Here is a 17,534-nt window from a genome sequence, read left to right as displayed (position 1 = left end):
CACATGGGATCAGAGAACAGCCTCCCTGTGTCAATACCCACATGGGATCAGAGAACAGCCTCCCTGTGTCAATACCCACATGGGATCAGAGAACAGCCTCCCTGTGTCAATACCCACATGGGATCAGAGAACAGCCTCCCTGTGTCAATACCCACATGGGATCAGAGAACAGCCTCCCTGTGTCAATACCCACATGGGATCAGAGAACAGCCTCCCTGTGTCGATACCCACATGGGATCAGAGAACAGCCTCCCTGTGGCGATACCACATGGGATCAGAGAACAGCCTCCCGGTGTCCATACCCACATGGGATCAGAGAACAGCCCCCCAGTGTCAATACCCACATGGGATCAGAGAACAGCCCCCCAGTGTCAATACCCACATGGGATCAGGAAACAGCCCCCCCAGTGTCAATACCCACATGGGATCAGAGAACAGCCCCCCAGTGTCAATACCCACATGGGATCAGAGAACAGCCTCCCGGTGTCCATACCCACATGGGATCAGAGAACACCCTCCCTGTGGCGATACCCACATGGGATCAGAGAACAGCCCCCCAGTGTCAATACCCACATGGGATCAGGAAACAGCCCCCCCAGTGTCAATACCCACATGGGATCAGAGAACAGCCCCCCAGTGTCAATACCCACATGGGATCAGGAAACAGCCCCCCCAGTGTCAATACCCACATGGGATCAGAGAACAGCCCCCCAGTGTCAATACCCACATGGGATCAGGAAACAGCCCCCCCAGTGTCAATACCCACATGGGATCAGAGAACAGCCTCCCGGTGTCAATACCCACATGGGATCAGAGAACAGCCCCCCAGTGTCAATACCCACATGGGATCAGAGAACAGCCCCCCAGTGTCAATACCCACATGGGATCAGAGAACAGCCTCCCTGTGTCAATACCCACATGGGATCAGAGAACAGCCTCCCTGTGGCGATACCCACATGGGATCAGAGAACAGCCTCCCTGTGGCGATACCCACATGGGATCAGAGAACAGCCTCCCAGTGTCGATACCACATGGGATCAGAGAACAGCCTCCCAGTGTCAATACCCACATGGGATCAGAGAACAGCCCCCCAGTGTCAATACCCACATGGGATCAGAGAACACCCTCCCTGTGGCGATACCCACATGGGATCAGAGAACAGCCTCCCGGTGGCGATACCACATGGGATCAGAGAACAGCCTCCCTGTGGCGATACCCACATGGGATCAGAGAACAGCGTCCCTGTGGCGATACCCACATGGGATCAGAGAACAGCCCCCCAGTGTCAATACCCACATGGGATCAGAGAACAGCCTCCCTGTGTCGATACCAAACTCCTTATTTTTTGTATACGTACTTCGAGATGCTGCCAGTTGTTGCTAATGGAAAAGTAATGAAATTCCATCTTTGAAAATGTGTATGAACCCTTACATGTATGTATAATAGGAAAGATTTTTCCGGACACAGATTGAGTCTCGTCCTAGACTGCAAAGATGAATCTCCGTAAGGAATCGGTTTTAATTTGGGTCCGGGAAGTTGTCCCTTATGCTGTGTTTTACACAGGCAGCCCAATTTATTTATTTTTTTGCCCAATTATTGTCAACAGATCTGATTGGCCAACACCTGTGTGTTAGTCCTGCTGTTTGGGGGGGACCGTTTTTATTCATAATGTTGGGATGTCTCTCCTCCCTCCAGCCCAGCCTGGTGACTCGACACAAGGAGACAACGGAACTCAAGAGGCTCCCTCGTCATCCTCGGCAACCACCGAGTCCAGCGCATCGACGACATCTGGCAGAGCCGTCACCACGGTTACTCAGTCCACGCCCACACCTGGGCCCTGCGTTCCCGTAAGGACATTATTACACCTGGCTTTCATACGGTCAACTCTTTTTGGGGTTGTGGTTAGTGTATTTGTCCTTGGGGGTTAGGTATCCCTGGTTTGAGCCCCACAGCCGTTCTCTGCACTATAGACTGTTAAAGATATTTATTTTGGACATCATGGATGGGTAGCACCAACATGGATTAACTATTAATCAAACTTTAAACCAAGCTTTTAATTAATCCTAGTATTAATTTAACCTTAATCTAAAATAAATTTCAACAATGTTGGTGCAAACCACCCAGTAAGTTTTTTGAGAATTTGACAATTCATCCCTTTCTTTTTTTACTTCATCGCTGACTCCTTTCGCGCTCTCTCTCGTTCTCCTCTCTCATTCTCCTCTCTCTCGTTCTCCTCTCTCGTTCTCCTCTCTCGCTCTCCTCTCTCTCGCTCTCCTCTCTCTCGCTCTCCTCTCTCTCGCTCTCCTCTCTCTCGCTCTCCTCTCTCTCGCTCTCCTCTCTCTCGCTCTCCTCTCTCTCGCTCTCCTCTCTCTCGCTCTCCTCTCTCTCGCTCTCCTCTCTCTCGCTCTCCTCTCTCTCGCTCTCCTCTCTCTCGCTCTCCTCTCTCTCGCTCTCCGCTCTCCTCTCTCTCGCTCTCCTCTCTCTCTCGCTCTCCTCTCTCGCTCTCCTCTCTCGCTCTCCTCTCTCTCTCTGCTCTCCTCTCTCTCTCCTCTCTCTCTCTCTCTCGCTCCTCTCTCTCGCTCTCCTCTCTCTCGCTCTCCTCTCTCGCTCTCCTCTCTCTTTCTCTCTCGCTCTCCTCTCTCTCGCTCTCCTCTCTCTCGCTCTCCTCTCTCTTGCTCTCCTCTCTCTCTCTACTCTCTCGCTCTCACTCTCCTCTCGCTCTCCTCTCTCTCTCGCTCTCCTCGCTCTCCTCTCTCTCGCTCTCCTCTCTCTCGCTCTCTCTCTCGCTCTCTCGCTCTTCTCGCTCTCGCTCTCCTCGCTCTCCTCTCTCGCTCTTCTCTCTCGCTCTCGCTCTCATCTCTCGCTCTCCTCTCTCGCTCTCCTCTCTCGCTCTCCTCTCGCTCTCTCGCTCTCCTCTCTCTCTCTCTTTCTCCTCTCTCTCTCTCGCTCTCTCTCGCTCTCCTCTTTCTCGCTCTCCTCTCTCTCTCGCTCTCCTCTCTCTCGCTCTCCTCTCTCTTGCTCTCCTTGACTCTTTCTCTTCTATATTCTCCAGGAGATCTCATCAATGTCTGGGTCGTCTGAGGCGGTGGCATCGAGGGCTGAAGAGGAAGAGGAGGCCATGCAGACCGACTCTCTCCCAGAGGGCACAGTGAGGGTTGTGACCCTGGAAGAGGCTGCTGCGGCTGGGATACATGTCCATGTGGAGGACATGGAGGAACAGAACCAGGGGGAGCAGGAGGTGCACTTCATTTCCGAGCCAAGCTTGTTGTTTAGTTGTCAAGATGTGTAAATGTATCACATTGTCCTCAACATTTTCCCCATTTTCTCTGCATCCTGTTGTCTAGGGCCTGCCTGCGGAGCTGATGTCTGAAGGTGGCTCGGGGGGCCAGCAGACCCTGATGGTGACGGGTTTAACCCCCGAGGAGCTGGCTGTTACCGCTGCAGCCGAGCAGGCAGCACAACACGCTGCTACTGAGGAGGCCCAGGCCAAGGCCATACAGGCTGTCCTGCAGGCCGCACAGCACGCTGTCATGAGTGAGTGCACAGATGGGTGGGTGTGCGGAAGGGTGGGCAGAGAGCCGGACAGCCAGCCAGAGAGAGAGAGCCAGCCAGAGAGAGCGAGAGAGAGAGCCAGCCAGCCTAACCCTGGCCATACAGGCTGTCATGAGGAAGTAGAGAAAGACAGACTGGGGACTAGGGCCTACTGCTCCACTAGGTCCTACTGGGTCTATTGCTCCACTAGAATCTACTGCTACACTAGGGCCTACTGGGCCTACTGCTCCACTAGGGCCTACTGCTCCACTAGGGCCTACTGCTCCACAAGGGCCTACTGCTCCACTAGGGCCTACTGCTCCACTAGGGCCTACTGCTCCACTAGGGCCTACTGCTCCACAAGGGCCTACTGCTCCACAAGGGCCTACTGCTCCACAAGGGCCTACTGCTCCAGCACCAGGGCCTGTTTACACAAAGCATCTGAGTAGGAGTGCTGATCTAGGATCAGTTTAAACATTTTTTTTTAAATAAAAATGAATGAGATGACTTGGACAAGGGGGACCTGATCCTAGATCAGCACTCCTACTCTGAGACACTATGAATACGGGCCCTGATGTAGAACCAGCAGGTGGTGTCGTTACAGACTTGTGCCAGCGTTGGGATTTAACATCTCATGAAGACTAGCAGGTTGGCTGTTTTAACCAGATGTGTGCTAGGGCTGGAGGGAGAATCGTTGGTGTTAGCAGTCTCTCCTGTCCCCCTCCAGATGAAGGAGACGGTGGCCATCACACCACCACCATCCCCATTGTGTTGACTCAGGCTGAGCTGGCAGCCCTGGTACAACAACAGCAGCAGCTGCAGGAGGCCCAGGCTCTTGCTCAGGCCCAGGCTCTTGCTCAGGCCCAGGCTCTTGCTCAGGCCCAGGCTCTTGCTCAGGCCCAGGCAGCAGCAGCACAACACAACCAGGTCGGTCAGCCCAACCACTGTTTTACTGCCTGTCGTTAACCGTTTGTCTGCTTGCCTGTCTGTCGCTAACTCTCTGCCTGCCTGTCGCTAACTGTCTGCCTGTCTGTCGCTAACTCTCTGCCTGGCGTTAACCGTTTGTCTGCCTGCCTGTCTGTCGCTAACTCTCTGCCTGCCTGTTGCTAACTTTCTGCCTGTCTGTCGCTAACTCTCTGCCTGCCAGTCGCTAACTTTCTGCCGCTAACTGTCTGCCGCAAACTGTCTGCCGCTAACTGTCTGCCGCTAACTGTCTGCCGCTAACTGTCTGCCGCTAACTGTCTGCCGCTAACTGTCTGCCGCTAACTGTCTGCCTGTCTGCCGCTAACTCTCTGCCTGTCTGCCGCTAACTGTCTGCCGCTAACTGTCTGCCGCTAACTGTCTGCCTGGCCTGTCTCCCGCTAACTGTCTGCCGCTAACTGTCTGCCTGTCTGCCGCTAACTGTCTGCCTGTCTCCCGCTAACTGTCTGCCGCTAACTGTCTGCCGCTAACTGTCTGCCGCTAACTGTCTGCCTGGCCTGTCTCCCGCTAACTGTCTGCCTGCCTGTCTCCCGCTAACTGTCTGCCTGCCTGTCTCCCGCTAACTGTCTGCCTGCCTGTCTCCCGCTAACTGTCTGCCTGCCTGTCTCCCGCTAACTGTCTGCCTGCCTGTCTCCCGCTAACTGTCTGCCTGCCTGTCTCCCGCTAACTCTCTGCCTGTCTGTCTGTAGCTAACTCTCTGCCTGTCTCTGTCGCTAAATGTCTGCCTGTCGCTAACTTTCTGTCTGCCTGTCGCTAACTTTCTAACTGTCTGTCTGTCTGTCGCTAACGTTCTGTCTGCCTGTCTGTCTGTCGCTAACTGTCTGCCTGCCTGTCTGCCGCTAACTGTCTGCCTGCCTGTCTGCCTGCCTGTCTGTCGCTAACTGCCTGCCTGTCGCTAACTGCCTGTCGCTAACTGCCTGCCTGTCTGTCGCTAACTGCCTGCATGCCTGCCTGTCTGTCGCTAACTGCCTGCCTGTCTGTCGCTAACTGCCTGCCTGCCTGTCTGCCTGTCTGTCGCTAACTGCCTGCCTGCCTGCCTGCCTGCCTGTCTGTCGCTAACTGCCTGCCTGCCTGTCTCTAACTGCCTGCCTGCCTGTCTCTAACTGCCTGCCTGTCTGTCGCTAACTGCCTGCCTGCCTGCCTGTCTGTCGCTAACTGCCTGCCTGTCTGTCGCTAACTGCCTGCCTGCCTGTCTGCCTGTCTGTCGCTAACTGCCTGCCTGCCTGCCTGTCTGCCTGTCTGTCGCTAACTGCCTGCCTGCCTGCCTGCCTGCCTGTCTGTCGCTAACTGCCTGCCTGCCTGTCTCTAACTGCCTGCCTGCCTGTCTCTAACTGCCTGCCTGCCTGTCTCTAACTGCCTGCCTGCCTGTCTCTAACTGCCTGCCTGTCTGTCGCTAACTGCCTGCCTGTCTGTCGCTAACTGCCTGCCTGTCTGTCGCTAACTGCCTGCCTGTCTGTCGCTAACTGCCTGCCTGTCTGTCGCTAACTGCCTGCCTGTCTGTCGCTAACTGCCTGCCTCCAACTGTCTCCTACTGCCCAGGCAGCAGCACAACACAACCAGGTCAGTCGGCCCAACCTCTGTTTTACTCTACCGGTCTGTCTGCCTCTAACCGCTCTGCCTGCCTCTGTCTCTAACTGGTCTGCCTGCCTCTAACCGCTCTGCCTGCCTCTAACCGCTCTGCCTGCCTCTAACCGCTCTGCCTGCCTCTAACCGCTCTGCCTGCCTCTGTCTCTAACTGGTCTGCCTGCCTCTAACCGCTCTGCCTGCCTCTGTCTCTAACCCCTCTGCCTGCCTCTGTCTCTAACTGGTCTGCCTGCCTCTAACCGCTCTGCCTGCCTCTGCCTCTAACCGCTCTGCCTGCCTCTGTCTCTAACCGCTCTGCCTGCCTCTGTCTCTAACCACTCTGCCTGTCTCTGTCTCTAACCGCTCTGCCTGCCTCTGTCTCTAACCGCTCTGCCTGCCTCTGTCTCTAACCGCTCTGCCTGCCTCTGTCTCTAACCGCTCTGCCTGCCTCTGTCTCTAACCGCTCTGCCTGCCTCTGTCTCTAACCGCTCTGCCTGCCTCTGTCTCTAACCGCTCTGCCTGCCTCTGTCTCTAACCGCTCTGCCTGCCTCTGTCTCTAACCGCTCTGCCTGCCTCAAACTAAGTGTCTCTGTCTAACTGTCTCTAACTGTCTGTCTGTATTGATCGTTCTGTCTAGTCTCATTATATTTTATTGATCGTATAGATCACAACACTTGGAATCATTTAAATAGTATGATTTTATGTTAAGACAGAAAGCAACACCTTTCTTGTTTGGAACCATTTGTTGACCTGACAGAATGAACTTTACAGTGAATCTAACAGCGAGGAGGATTACCTGCGCTGCTTGATTGACAGGGGGCGGGGCTTGTTGTGTGTGTGGGAAGTAGCCACGAGTTGAGGAGGGAGACGACAGAGTAAACTAGGGGGAAAAAAACTAACGTTGGGCTTTAGTGGTCGTTTTTCAAAATATTGCGTGCGATATGCATCTCTGTTGCGATATTGATATTATGGTTTCGATGTGAATTATTGTGCAGCCCTACTGTCTTGTCTGTTTTCTGTCTGTCTTTTAGGCGGTCTGAATGTATTGTTCGCATTTGTTAAGGAAGCACCTTGAACTGCGTTTTAATTATTACGAAATGCTTTTATAAGTAAAGTTTATGATTTGACCCAGCCCACCGAGGGCCTGGCCCCAGCAGACAGCCTGAACGACCCAGCGTCAGAGAGTAACGCCGATGAGCTGGCCGCTGCAGTGACCCAGGCTGTGGCCCGATTAGCTCCGTCCTGCACCTTAACCCCCACTCAGACAATGATGGTGACCAGCCCGGCTAAGATACAGGCGGCTACAACCATGGCAGAGGTGGTCAATGGAATAGAGTCTGCCGCTGGGGTGAGTGGACTGGACTAGACTGGCTTTCTGGCTGACCTCTGTTAACCTGATTTTTTTTATGACTGAAGTAACTCAAAATGGCTGTTATTTAGTCAGATTCACTATGATTTATTTTATAAGACATTATAAAAGGGGTCATACATGCTCATGACAAGTCTTATAATGCATTATAACCGCAGGCTTCAGGTAAAGTGTTACCAAACAGGGTTTTTTCTGGATAAAAATGAGGTTTAGTTGGTGGGCTTGGCGAATTTTCTGCGAAAAATGGGTGATGCCCGATTTTAATATACAGTGGGGCAAAAAAGTATTTAGTCAGCCACCAATTGTGCAAGTTCTCCCACTTAAAAAGATGAGAGAGGCCTGTAATTTTCATCATAGGTACACTTCAACTATGACAGACAAAATGAGAAAAAAAATCCAGAAAATCACATTGTAGGATTTTTTATGAATTTATTTGCAAATTATGGTGGAAAATAAGTATTTGGTCACCTACAAACAAGCAAGATTTCTGGCTCTCACAGACCTGTAACTTCTGCTTTAAGAGGCTCCTCTGTCCTCCACTCGTTACCTGTATTAATGGCACCTGTTTGAACTTGTTATCAGTATAAAAGACACCTGTCCACAACCTCAAACAGTCACACTCCATACTCCACTATGGCCAAGACCAAAGAGCTGTCAAAGGACACCAGAAACAAAATTGTAGACCTGCACCAGGCTGGGAAGACTGAATCTGCAATAGGTAAGCAGCTTGGTTTGAAGAAATCAACTGTGGGAGCAATTATTAGGAAATGGAAGACATACAAGACCACTGATAATCTCCCTCGATCTGGGGCTCCACGCAAGATCGTAACGTGTAATAAAATATTTTTTTTTTCCGCCCTGAAAATTATTATTAAAATAATTTGTTTGAACATAGGTGGCCCCGCCCAATACTTTTTTTTATACAGAAAAAACCCTGCCAAAGAATGATGCGTATGTTTCCGTCATGTTTCTTCCATAGTCCTGACTTCTCTTCTCCTCTTTGACAAACCAACTCATTATTGTATAATATCTTCTTATTTTAATTTTTTTAAATGACTAATCTGGCTGAATAACGGTTCCTAAAGAAATAATATTTTTTTAAATTGTAAAAAAATATATATATATATATTAATGTAGATTCGCTCATTTTAATTATTACATATTTTTTTCTGTGTTGTCTATTCCTCTAATGAATCAATGTGACATCTGTTCTTCTTCTTCTTTGTGTTTTGTTGTAACCGCCTTCTCCAGAGGCCAGCGCCGCCTCCTCCTGCGGTGGCCAAAGCCCCGCTGAAGAAAGACAACCAGTGGTTTGACGTTGGCATCGTCAAGGTGACCAACACGGTGGTCACGCACTACTACCTGCCCGACGAAGACGCGGCCGCCGTTGACGTAAGACACTAACGCAAGGATCAACGACGTGACTACTGTTGTTCTGAAGTCACTGGATCAACGACCGCTGACGTGACTACTGTTGTTCTGAAGTCACTGGTGTTACCGATGATAATGCATCGGGTTTTTATATAGAGCTTTTCTAAGTGCTTTCACACATTCCGACTTTGTTTTCCTCAATTCCTCACACGCTCGCTCATAGTCTCATTCTCAAAATGTGTTGGAGGAGAACCTCCCAAAGGTTCATCCTTCTGAACTTCTCCTCCAATGTTTTTTGAGGAGGAGGAGGAGCTAAGGAGAGACGATGCGACGAATCAAGGAAATACTTATGATCTACGGCTTCCTCCTACTAGGGCTGTTTGGTTGACCGTATTACCGGCAGTCATGAGTCATGGCCGCAGTAAAATTCCACACGACCGTTGAGTCACGGTGATCTCCTTTTATGCATTATAAACGTGCTTTGGTTGTACCCAAATTGTACACGACCATCAGGTCCTAATGGCCTGGTACTCAGGGCTCTATTTTCTCTCTATCAGGTCCTAATGGCCTGGTACTCAGGGCTCTATTGTCTCTATCAGGTCCTAATAACCTGGTACTCAGGGCTCTATTGTCCCTCCATCAGGTCCTAATGGCCTGGTACTCAGGGCTCTATTGTCCCTCCATCAGGTCCTAATGGCCTGGTACTCAGGGCTCTATTGTCCCTCCATCAGGTCCTAATGGCCTGGTACTCAGGGCTCTATTGTCCCTCCATCAGATCCTAATGGCCCGGTACTCAGGGCTCTATTGTCCCTCCATCAGGTCCTAATGGCCTGGTACTCAGGGCTCTATTGTCCCTCCATCAGATCCTAATGGCCCGGTACTCAGGGCTCTATTGTCCCTCCATCAGGTCCTAATGGCCTGGTACTCAGGGCTCTATTGTCCCTCCATCAGGTCCTAATGGCCTGGTACTCAGGGCTCTATTGTCCCTCCATCAGATCCTAATGGCCCGGTACTCAGGGCTCTATTGTCCCTCCATCAGGTCCTAATGGCCTGGTACTCAGGGCTCTATTGTCCCTCCATCAGGTCCTAATGGCCTGGTACTCAGGGCTCTATTGTCCCTCCATCAGGTCCTAATGGCCTGGTACTCAGGGCTCTATTGTCCCTCCATCAGGTCCTAATGGCCTGGTACTCAGGGCTCTATTGTCCCTCCATCAGATCCTAATGGCCCGGTACTCAGGGCTCTATTGTCCCTCCATCAGGTCCTAATGGCCTGGTACTCAGGGCTCTATTGTCCCTCCATCAGGTCCTAATGGCCTGGTACTCAGGGCTCTATTGTCCCTCCATCAGGTCCTAATGGCCTGGTACTCAGGGCTCTATTGTCACTCTAACCCCTCTGACATCGATGCAGATGTGATCTAAAATCACATCCAACACTTATCATCAAAACAGTACGCAACTTTTAAAACTCCCCTCACTGTGATGATCAGTATTGAAGAAACAAGTTCAACAGCAGGTTGAAACAGTGGAAAACATGGTTGTTTTAAAGCCTTAACACAACAAAATGGACAATGCTTTCCGAGCTGATGATTATTTCAAAACACCCATAATTATATTAGAGCCTATGAGCCCAAGCTTGAAAAAATGAAGAGAACCTATAACCCTGGCGATGCTGTTGGTTCAATGATTGTGCAGGGCGGCTTATAGTTAGCCTTCGATTATAGTGAATTTTATATTTTGATTTTGAATAGCCTAGTCAAAGGGATTTTTAAAATATATTTTCATAATTAATTGGGTGACACATTAACTTTTTAGCTATACAGAATATCTCACCACCAGTCTCCTCTCTCACTTTTTAGTCCTTTCTAGAGCGCACAGCAAGGCTGTCAACAGTTTAGTGGCACTATCTTTCGTTGCGACAGCATGTTACAATCGATGTTAGATGAAGCACTGGGTAGCTGCAGGTTAGAGAGCCCATGACATTACAGCCTTATTCTAAAATGTATTAAATTGTTGTTTTTTGTTCTTATCAATTTACACACAATACTCCGTAATGACATCACAATACTCCACAATGACATCACAATACTCCACAATGACATCACAATACCCCATAATGACAAAGCAAAAACATGTTTAAAAAAAACAAACAAATATCACATTTACATAAGTATTCAGACCCTTTACTCAGTACTTGGTTGAAGCACCTTTGGCATCGATTACAGCATGACCCTACAAGCTTGGCACACCTGTATTTGGGGAGTTTCTCCCATTCTCCTCTGCAGATCCTCTCAAGCTCTGTCAGGTTGGACGGGGAGCGTCGCTGCACAGCTATTTTCAGATCTCTCCAGAGATGTTCGATCGGATTCAAGTCCAGGCTCTGGCTGGGCCACTCAAGGACATTCAGAGACTTGTCCCGAAGCCACTCCTGCATTGTCTTGGCTGTGTGCTTAGGGTTGTTGTCCTGTTGGAAGGTGAACATTCGCCCCAGTCTGAGGTCCTGAGCGTTCTGGAGCAGGTTTTCATCCAGGATCTCTACTTTTTTCCTGTCCATCTTTTCCTCAACCCTGATTTAGTCTCCAAGTCCCTGCCTCTGAAAACCATCCCCACAGTATGATGCTGCCACCACCATGCTTCACCGTAGGGATGGTGCCAGGTTTCCTCCAGACGTGACGCTTGGCATTCAGGCACAAGAGTTCAATCTTGGTTTCATCAGAGATAGTTGTCCATCTGGAAGGTACTCCCATCTCAACAGAGGAATTCTGGAGCTCTGTCAGTGACCATCGGGTTCTTGGTCACCTCCCCTGACCAAGGCCGTTCTCACCCGATTGCACAATTTGGCCGGGCGGCCAGCTCTAGGAAGAGTCTTGGTGGTTCCAAACTTCTTCCATTTAAGAATAAAGGCCACTGTCCTCTTGGGCACTTTCAATATTGCAGAAATGTTTTGGTACCCTTCCCCAGATCTGTGCCTCGACACAGTCCTGTCTCTGAGCTCTACGGATAATTTCTTAGACCTCATGGCTTGGTTTTTGCTCTGACATGCACTGTCAACTGTGGGACCTTATATAGACAGGTGTGTGCCTTTCCAAATCATGTCCAATCAATTGAATTTACCACAGGTGGACTCTAGTCAAGTTGTAGAAACATCTCAAGGATGATAAATGGAAACAGGATGCACCTGAACTCAATTTCGAGTCTCACAGCGAGGGGTCTGAAGACTTATGTAAATAAGGTATTTCAGTTTTTTTTACTTGTAATAAATTAGCAACAATGACAAACCTGTTTTACCTTTGCCATTATGGGGTATTGTGATGTCATTATGGGGTATTGTGATGTCATTATGGGGTATTGTGCTGTCATTATGGGGCATTGTGATGTCATTATGGGGCATTGTGATGTCATTATGGGGTATTGTGATGTCATGGGGTATTGTGATGTCATGAGGTATTGTGTGTAGATTGATGAGGAAAAACAGTTATTTAATCAATTTTAGAATAAGGCTGTAACGTAACGGAAGAAGGTGAAAGGGTCTGAATACTTTCCGAACTCACTGAATGTTTTGATATCTAAGACATTGTAAGGTTTGTATCATTCACAACTAAAGTCTATAACTCTAAATCTATCATATAGGACCTGTTTCACGTAATCGCTATTACCTCAATATAGCCACATCATTTACCACAGTTACTCCGTAATGGGGAAAAAAATATACTTAAGAAATATTTTCAGCTAACTTAAAATAATCTTACTATAAAATAATGGCACAGGACTTATAAACATATCTTCTCAGCTAAATGAACAAGCCTAAAGCAAAAATCAAATCAAATTTATTTGTCACATACACATGGTTAGCAGATGTTAATGCGAGTGTAGCGAAATGCTTGTGCTTCTAGTTCCGACAATGCAGTAATAACCAACGAGTAATCTAACCTAACAATTCCAAAACTACTACCTTATACACACAAGTGTAAAGGGATAAAGAATATGTACATAAAGATATATGAATGAGTGATGGTACAGAACGGAATAGGCAAGATACAGTAGATGGTATTGAGTACAGTATATACATATGAGATGAGTAATGTAGGGTATGTAAAGATTATTATATTAAGTGGCATTGTTTAAAGTGTCTCGTGATACATTTTGTACATCAATTTCCACTATTAAAGTGGCTGGAGTTGAGTCAGTATGTTGGCAGCAGCCACTCAATGTTAGTTGAGTGTGTTAGTTGTTAATGTTAGTTGTTAGTTGGACTGTAGACTGTTTTTCAGTCTCTCGGTCCCTACTTTGATGCACCTGTACTGACCTCGCCTTCTGGATGATAGCGGGGTGAACAGGCAGTGGCTCGGGTGGTTGTTGTCCTTGATGATCTTTATGGCCTTCCTGTAACATCGGGTGGTGTAGGTGTCCTGAAGGGCAGGTAGTTTGCCCCCGGTGATGCGTTGTGCAGACCTCTCTACCCTCTGGAGAGCCTTACGGTTGTGGGCGGAGCAGTTGCCGTACCAGGCGGTGATACAGCCCGACAGGATGCTCTCGATTGTGCATCTGTAGAAGTTTGTGAGTGCTTTTGGTGACAAGCCGAATGTCTTCAGACTCCTGAGTTTGAAGAGGCGCTGCTGAGCCTTCTTCACCACGCTGTCTATGTGGGTGGACCAATTCAGTTTGTCAGTGATGTGTACGCCGAGGAACTTAAAACGTACTACCCTCTCCACTACTGTCCCGTCAGCCTATGTCACGGAGCCTGATAAGATATCAAGGAAAACATGTCGTTTTTCTGTGTGTTGTAGGATGACTCTGGGACGATCCCGGACTACAGTCAGATGAGGAAGATCGATCTCCAGCCAGGGACGGCCTATAAATTCAGAGTGGCCGGGATCAACACCTGTGGCCGGGGGAACTTCTCAGAGGTCTCGGCCTTCAAGACGTGTCTACCAGGCTTCCCCGGCGCTCCCTGTGCTATCAAGATCAGCAAGGTTAACATTTTATTTGATTAAATTACATTTGTAGTATTTAACCAGTTAAGTCAGTAAAGAACAAATTCTTAAACATATTTTTACCCAGGAAGTGTAATTTTATCACGCATGTTTTACCCAGGAAGTGTAACTTTATCACGCATGTTTTACCCAGGAAGTGTAATTTTATCACGCATGTTTTACCCAGGAAGTGTAATTTTATCACGCATGTTTTATTTCACCTTGTTTATATGATTCTGTGTTTATAGCTCATATCACACTTTCTTCCCCTCTCTTCCTCTCCCCACTCCTCCCCTCCTCCCTCTCTCTCTCCCCACTCCTCCCCTCAGAGCCCAGACGGCGCCCACCTGACCTGGGAGCCTCCGTCGGTCACATCTGGTAAGATCATTGAGTACTCGGTGTACCTGGCCATCCAGAGCGCCCAGAGCGGGGAGCAGGCCAAGCCCACCACCACCACCACCCCAGCCCAGCTGGCTTTCATGCGGGTGTTCTGTGGGCCCAACCCTTCCTGCCTGGTGCAGTCGTCCAGCCTCTCCAACGCGCACATAGACTACACCACGAAGCCTGCCATCATCTTCCGTATCGCAGCCCGCAACGAGAAAGGTTACGGCCCTGCCACGCAGGTCAGGTGGCTCCAAGGTACGGAACGTTATGTTAAACTCGATTCACTTGTCAATATTACATTGAACAAAATTATAAATGCAACATGTAAAGTGTTGGTCCCATGTTTCATGAGCTGAAATTAAAGATCCCAGAAATGTTCCATTATGCACAAAAAGCTTATTTCTCTAAAATGTTTTGCACAAATTTGTTTACATCCCTGTTAGTGAGCATTTATCTTTTGCCATGATAGTCCATCCACCTGACAGGTGTGGCATATCAAGAAGCTGAGTGAACAAAATTATCATTACACAGGTGCGCCTTGTGCTGGGGACAATAAAAGGCCACTCTAAAATGTTCAGTTTTGTCACACAACACAATGCCACAGATGTCTCAAGTTTTTAGGGAGCGTGTAATTGACATGCTGACTGCAGGAATGTCCACCAAACCTGTTGCCATAGAATTTGAATGTTAATTTCTCTACCATAAGCCGCCTCTAACGTCATTTTAGAGAATTTGGCAGTAAGTCCAACCGGCCTGACAACCACAGACCACGTGTAAACACGCCAGCCCAGGACCTCCACATCTGGCTTCTTCACCTGCGGGGGATCGTCTGAGACCAGCCACCCAGACAGCTGATGAAACTGTGGGTTTGCACAACCTAAGAATTTCTGCACAAACTGTCAGAAACCGTCTTAAGGAAGTTGACCTGCGTGCTCGTCGTCACCAGGGTCTTGACCTGCAGTTCGGCGTCGTAACCGACTTCAGTGGGCAACATGCTCACCTTCGATGGCCACTGGACAACTGTGGTCTTCACGGATGAATCCTGATTTCAACTGAACCGTTCAGATGGCAGACAGCGTGTATGGCGTTGTGTGGGTGAGCGGTTTGCAGATATCAACGTTGTGAACAGAGTGCCCCATGGTGGCGGTGGGGTTATGGTATGGGGCAGGCATAAGCTACGGACAACATACACAATTGCAATTTGAATGCACAGAGATACTATGTCGAGATCCTGCTATATGATCTGAGGTACATTTGTCGTGCCATTCATCCACCGCCATCACCTCATGTTTCAGCATAATAATGCCCGGTCACAAGGATCTGTACACAATTCCTGGAGGCTGAGAATTTCCCAGTTTTTTTTTTACCCCCCCCCCCCATGGTCTGCATCATCACCAGACGTCACCACACCCGTTGAGCATGTTTGGGATGCTCTGGATCGACGTGTATGACGGTGTGTTCCAGTTCCCGACGATATCCGGTATCGTCACACAACCATTGAAGAGGAGCGGGACAACAACTCTCTGTGAAGATGTCACGCTGCAATAAGGCAAATAAATGGTGGTCACACCCAGACACCGACTGGTTTTCGGATCTACGCCATAAATTTGGGCCGAAATCGAATTTGTCAGTTGACTGATTTCCTCATATGAACTTGTAAAATCTTTGACATGTTGTTCAGTCCAATCCGTTTCCCCTCTCCCCTGTAGAGATTAGTAAAGATGGCCTTGCAGGTAAACCTACCGTCAAGAGACCAGGTTCCTCACCTGACATGTGAGTACTAGGATTCATCCTCCACTCTCTCTCTCTCTCTCTCTCTCTCTCTCTTTCTATTTTTAGTATCCACCGAACGATTTAAATAAGAATTTAGAATTCGTGAATTCAGGTGTTTTAAACTGAACATTCCTATAAAAACAAAAATACTATGAATTTATTTATTTATTTGGAAATGCCAAAGTGTTTGAAAAAGTTTTTCAGTAGTAGGCCCCTCACCCCTCGGTCATAACTCTGCCGCCTTATCCGTGTTCATCTGTTGATTCGTGTTTTGTCTCCTCTTGTAGGAAACCTGCTGGTCCGAAGAAGGCCAGATCAGACCAGTGAGGGGGATGACTATGACTGAATACAATACCTTCCTACTGATTACAATACCGCAGGCTCCACCTAGACCCCGGACTCCAACCTCTACCAGAACCCCATCTAACCCTACAACAGCACATCCTGAACCCAGACCAGGCCCCCAATCCTGAACCCAGACCAGGCCCCCCCAATCCTGAACCCAGACCAGGCCCCCCCATCCTGAACCCAGACCAGGCCCCCCCCCATGCTGAACCCAGACCAGGCCCCCCCCCCCCCCATGCTGAACCCAGACCAGGCCCCCCCCCCCCATGCTGAACCCAGACCAGGCCCCCCCCATCCTGAACCCAGACCAGGCCCCCCCCCATCCTGAACCCAGACCAGGCCCCCCCCATCCTGAACCCAGATCAGGCCCCCCCCCATCCTGAACCCAGACCAGCCCCCCCCCCCATCCTGAACCCAGACCAGTCCCCCCCCCATCCTGAACCCAGACCAGGCCCCCCCCATCCTGAACCCAGATCAGGCCCCCCCCCCATCCTGAACCCAGACCAGCCCCCCCCCCCCCCATCCTGAACCCAGACCAGGCCCCCCCCATCCTGAACCCAGACCAGGCCCCCCCCATCCTGAACCCAGATCAGGCCCCCCCCCCATCCTGAACCCAGACCAGGCCCCCCCCCCCATCCTGAACCCAGACCAGGCCCCCCCCCCATCCTGAACCCAGACCAGGCCCCCCCCATGCTGAACCCAGACCAGGCCCCCCCCATCCTGAACCCAGATCAGGCCCCCCCCCCCCCATCCGGAACCCAGACCAGGCCCGACCACCCATCAGTCACAAAATGGCTGCAAAATAGATAAAGCTGAGAAACACCAGATCCCCTGCCCTCATCACTGGACGTTGTGGTGCCATGGACGCCTTATTTCATTCTTCTGTATTTCTTCTTATTATTATTATTATTATTATTATTGATATTTACTTGTTTAAACCATGGAAAGCACATAATTAACTTTTTTATTTTCCTATGATATGATTTTCTGTGGAATACAAACAAACTGTTCGGTCTGGTTTAACTGTTGTTGCTAGATAGTTCGCTAGTCTCTTTCATGCGTTTCCTATCCCCTGTTAAATCTACACAAGCAGTAGACAACACACATAACTGCTCATAAAATAATCTAGTGTATCTCATTATTGGAGGAGGGGGGGGAGGGGTGTGGGCATCAGTAGGTTGCATTCAGAAGAATCAGACGGTTGCTATAGGAGACGGTTGGAACATAAGAAGATGACGTCATTGTCA

The 17,534-nt window shown here is 49.4% G+C and overlaps 1 protein-coding gene across 4 annotated transcripts in view; it reads left to right on the top strand.

Moving 5' to 3' along the window:
* The window catches only part of LOC110492703 (host cell factor 1), a 60,073-nt gene extending 43,656 nt beyond the window's left edge, over window positions 1-16,417 (top strand). For 3 of the 4 annotated variants that reach the window (XM_036947803.1, XM_036947804.1, XM_036947805.1), the window contains exons 20-30: window positions 1,696-1,847; window positions 3,053-3,238; window positions 3,345-3,534; window positions 4,259-4,458; window positions 6,052-6,072; window positions 7,208-7,423; window positions 8,696-8,836; window positions 13,600-13,785; window positions 14,115-14,424; window positions 15,879-15,942; window positions 16,230-16,417. In XM_036947803.1, the coding sequence (XP_036803698.1) occupies window positions 1,696-1,847; window positions 3,053-3,238; window positions 3,345-3,534; window positions 4,259-4,458; window positions 6,052-6,072; window positions 7,208-7,423; window positions 8,696-8,836; window positions 13,600-13,785; window positions 14,115-14,424; window positions 15,879-15,942; window positions 16,230-16,269 (1,706 nt within the window). In that variant the 3' untranslated portion in view covers window positions 16,270-16,417. The remainder of the gene's footprint in view (window positions 1-1,695; window positions 1,848-3,052; window positions 3,239-3,344; window positions 3,535-4,258; window positions 4,459-6,051; window positions 6,073-7,207; window positions 7,424-8,695; window positions 8,837-13,599; window positions 13,786-14,114; window positions 14,425-15,878; window positions 15,943-16,229) is intronic. The other variant, XM_036947806.1, reaches the window with a different exon arrangement.
* The last annotated feature ends 1,117 nt before the right edge of the window (window positions 16,418-17,534 follow it).

Source organism: Oncorhynchus mykiss, chromosome 16, assembly GCF_013265735.2.
Source record: "Oncorhynchus mykiss isolate Arlee chromosome 16, USDA_OmykA_1.1, whole genome shotgun sequence".
NCBI lineage: Eukaryota > Metazoa > Chordata > Actinopteri > Salmoniformes > Salmonidae > Oncorhynchus > Oncorhynchus mykiss.
Note: the sequence above shows the minus strand (reverse complement) of the source record. Positions and strands in the feature narration are given on the sequence as shown.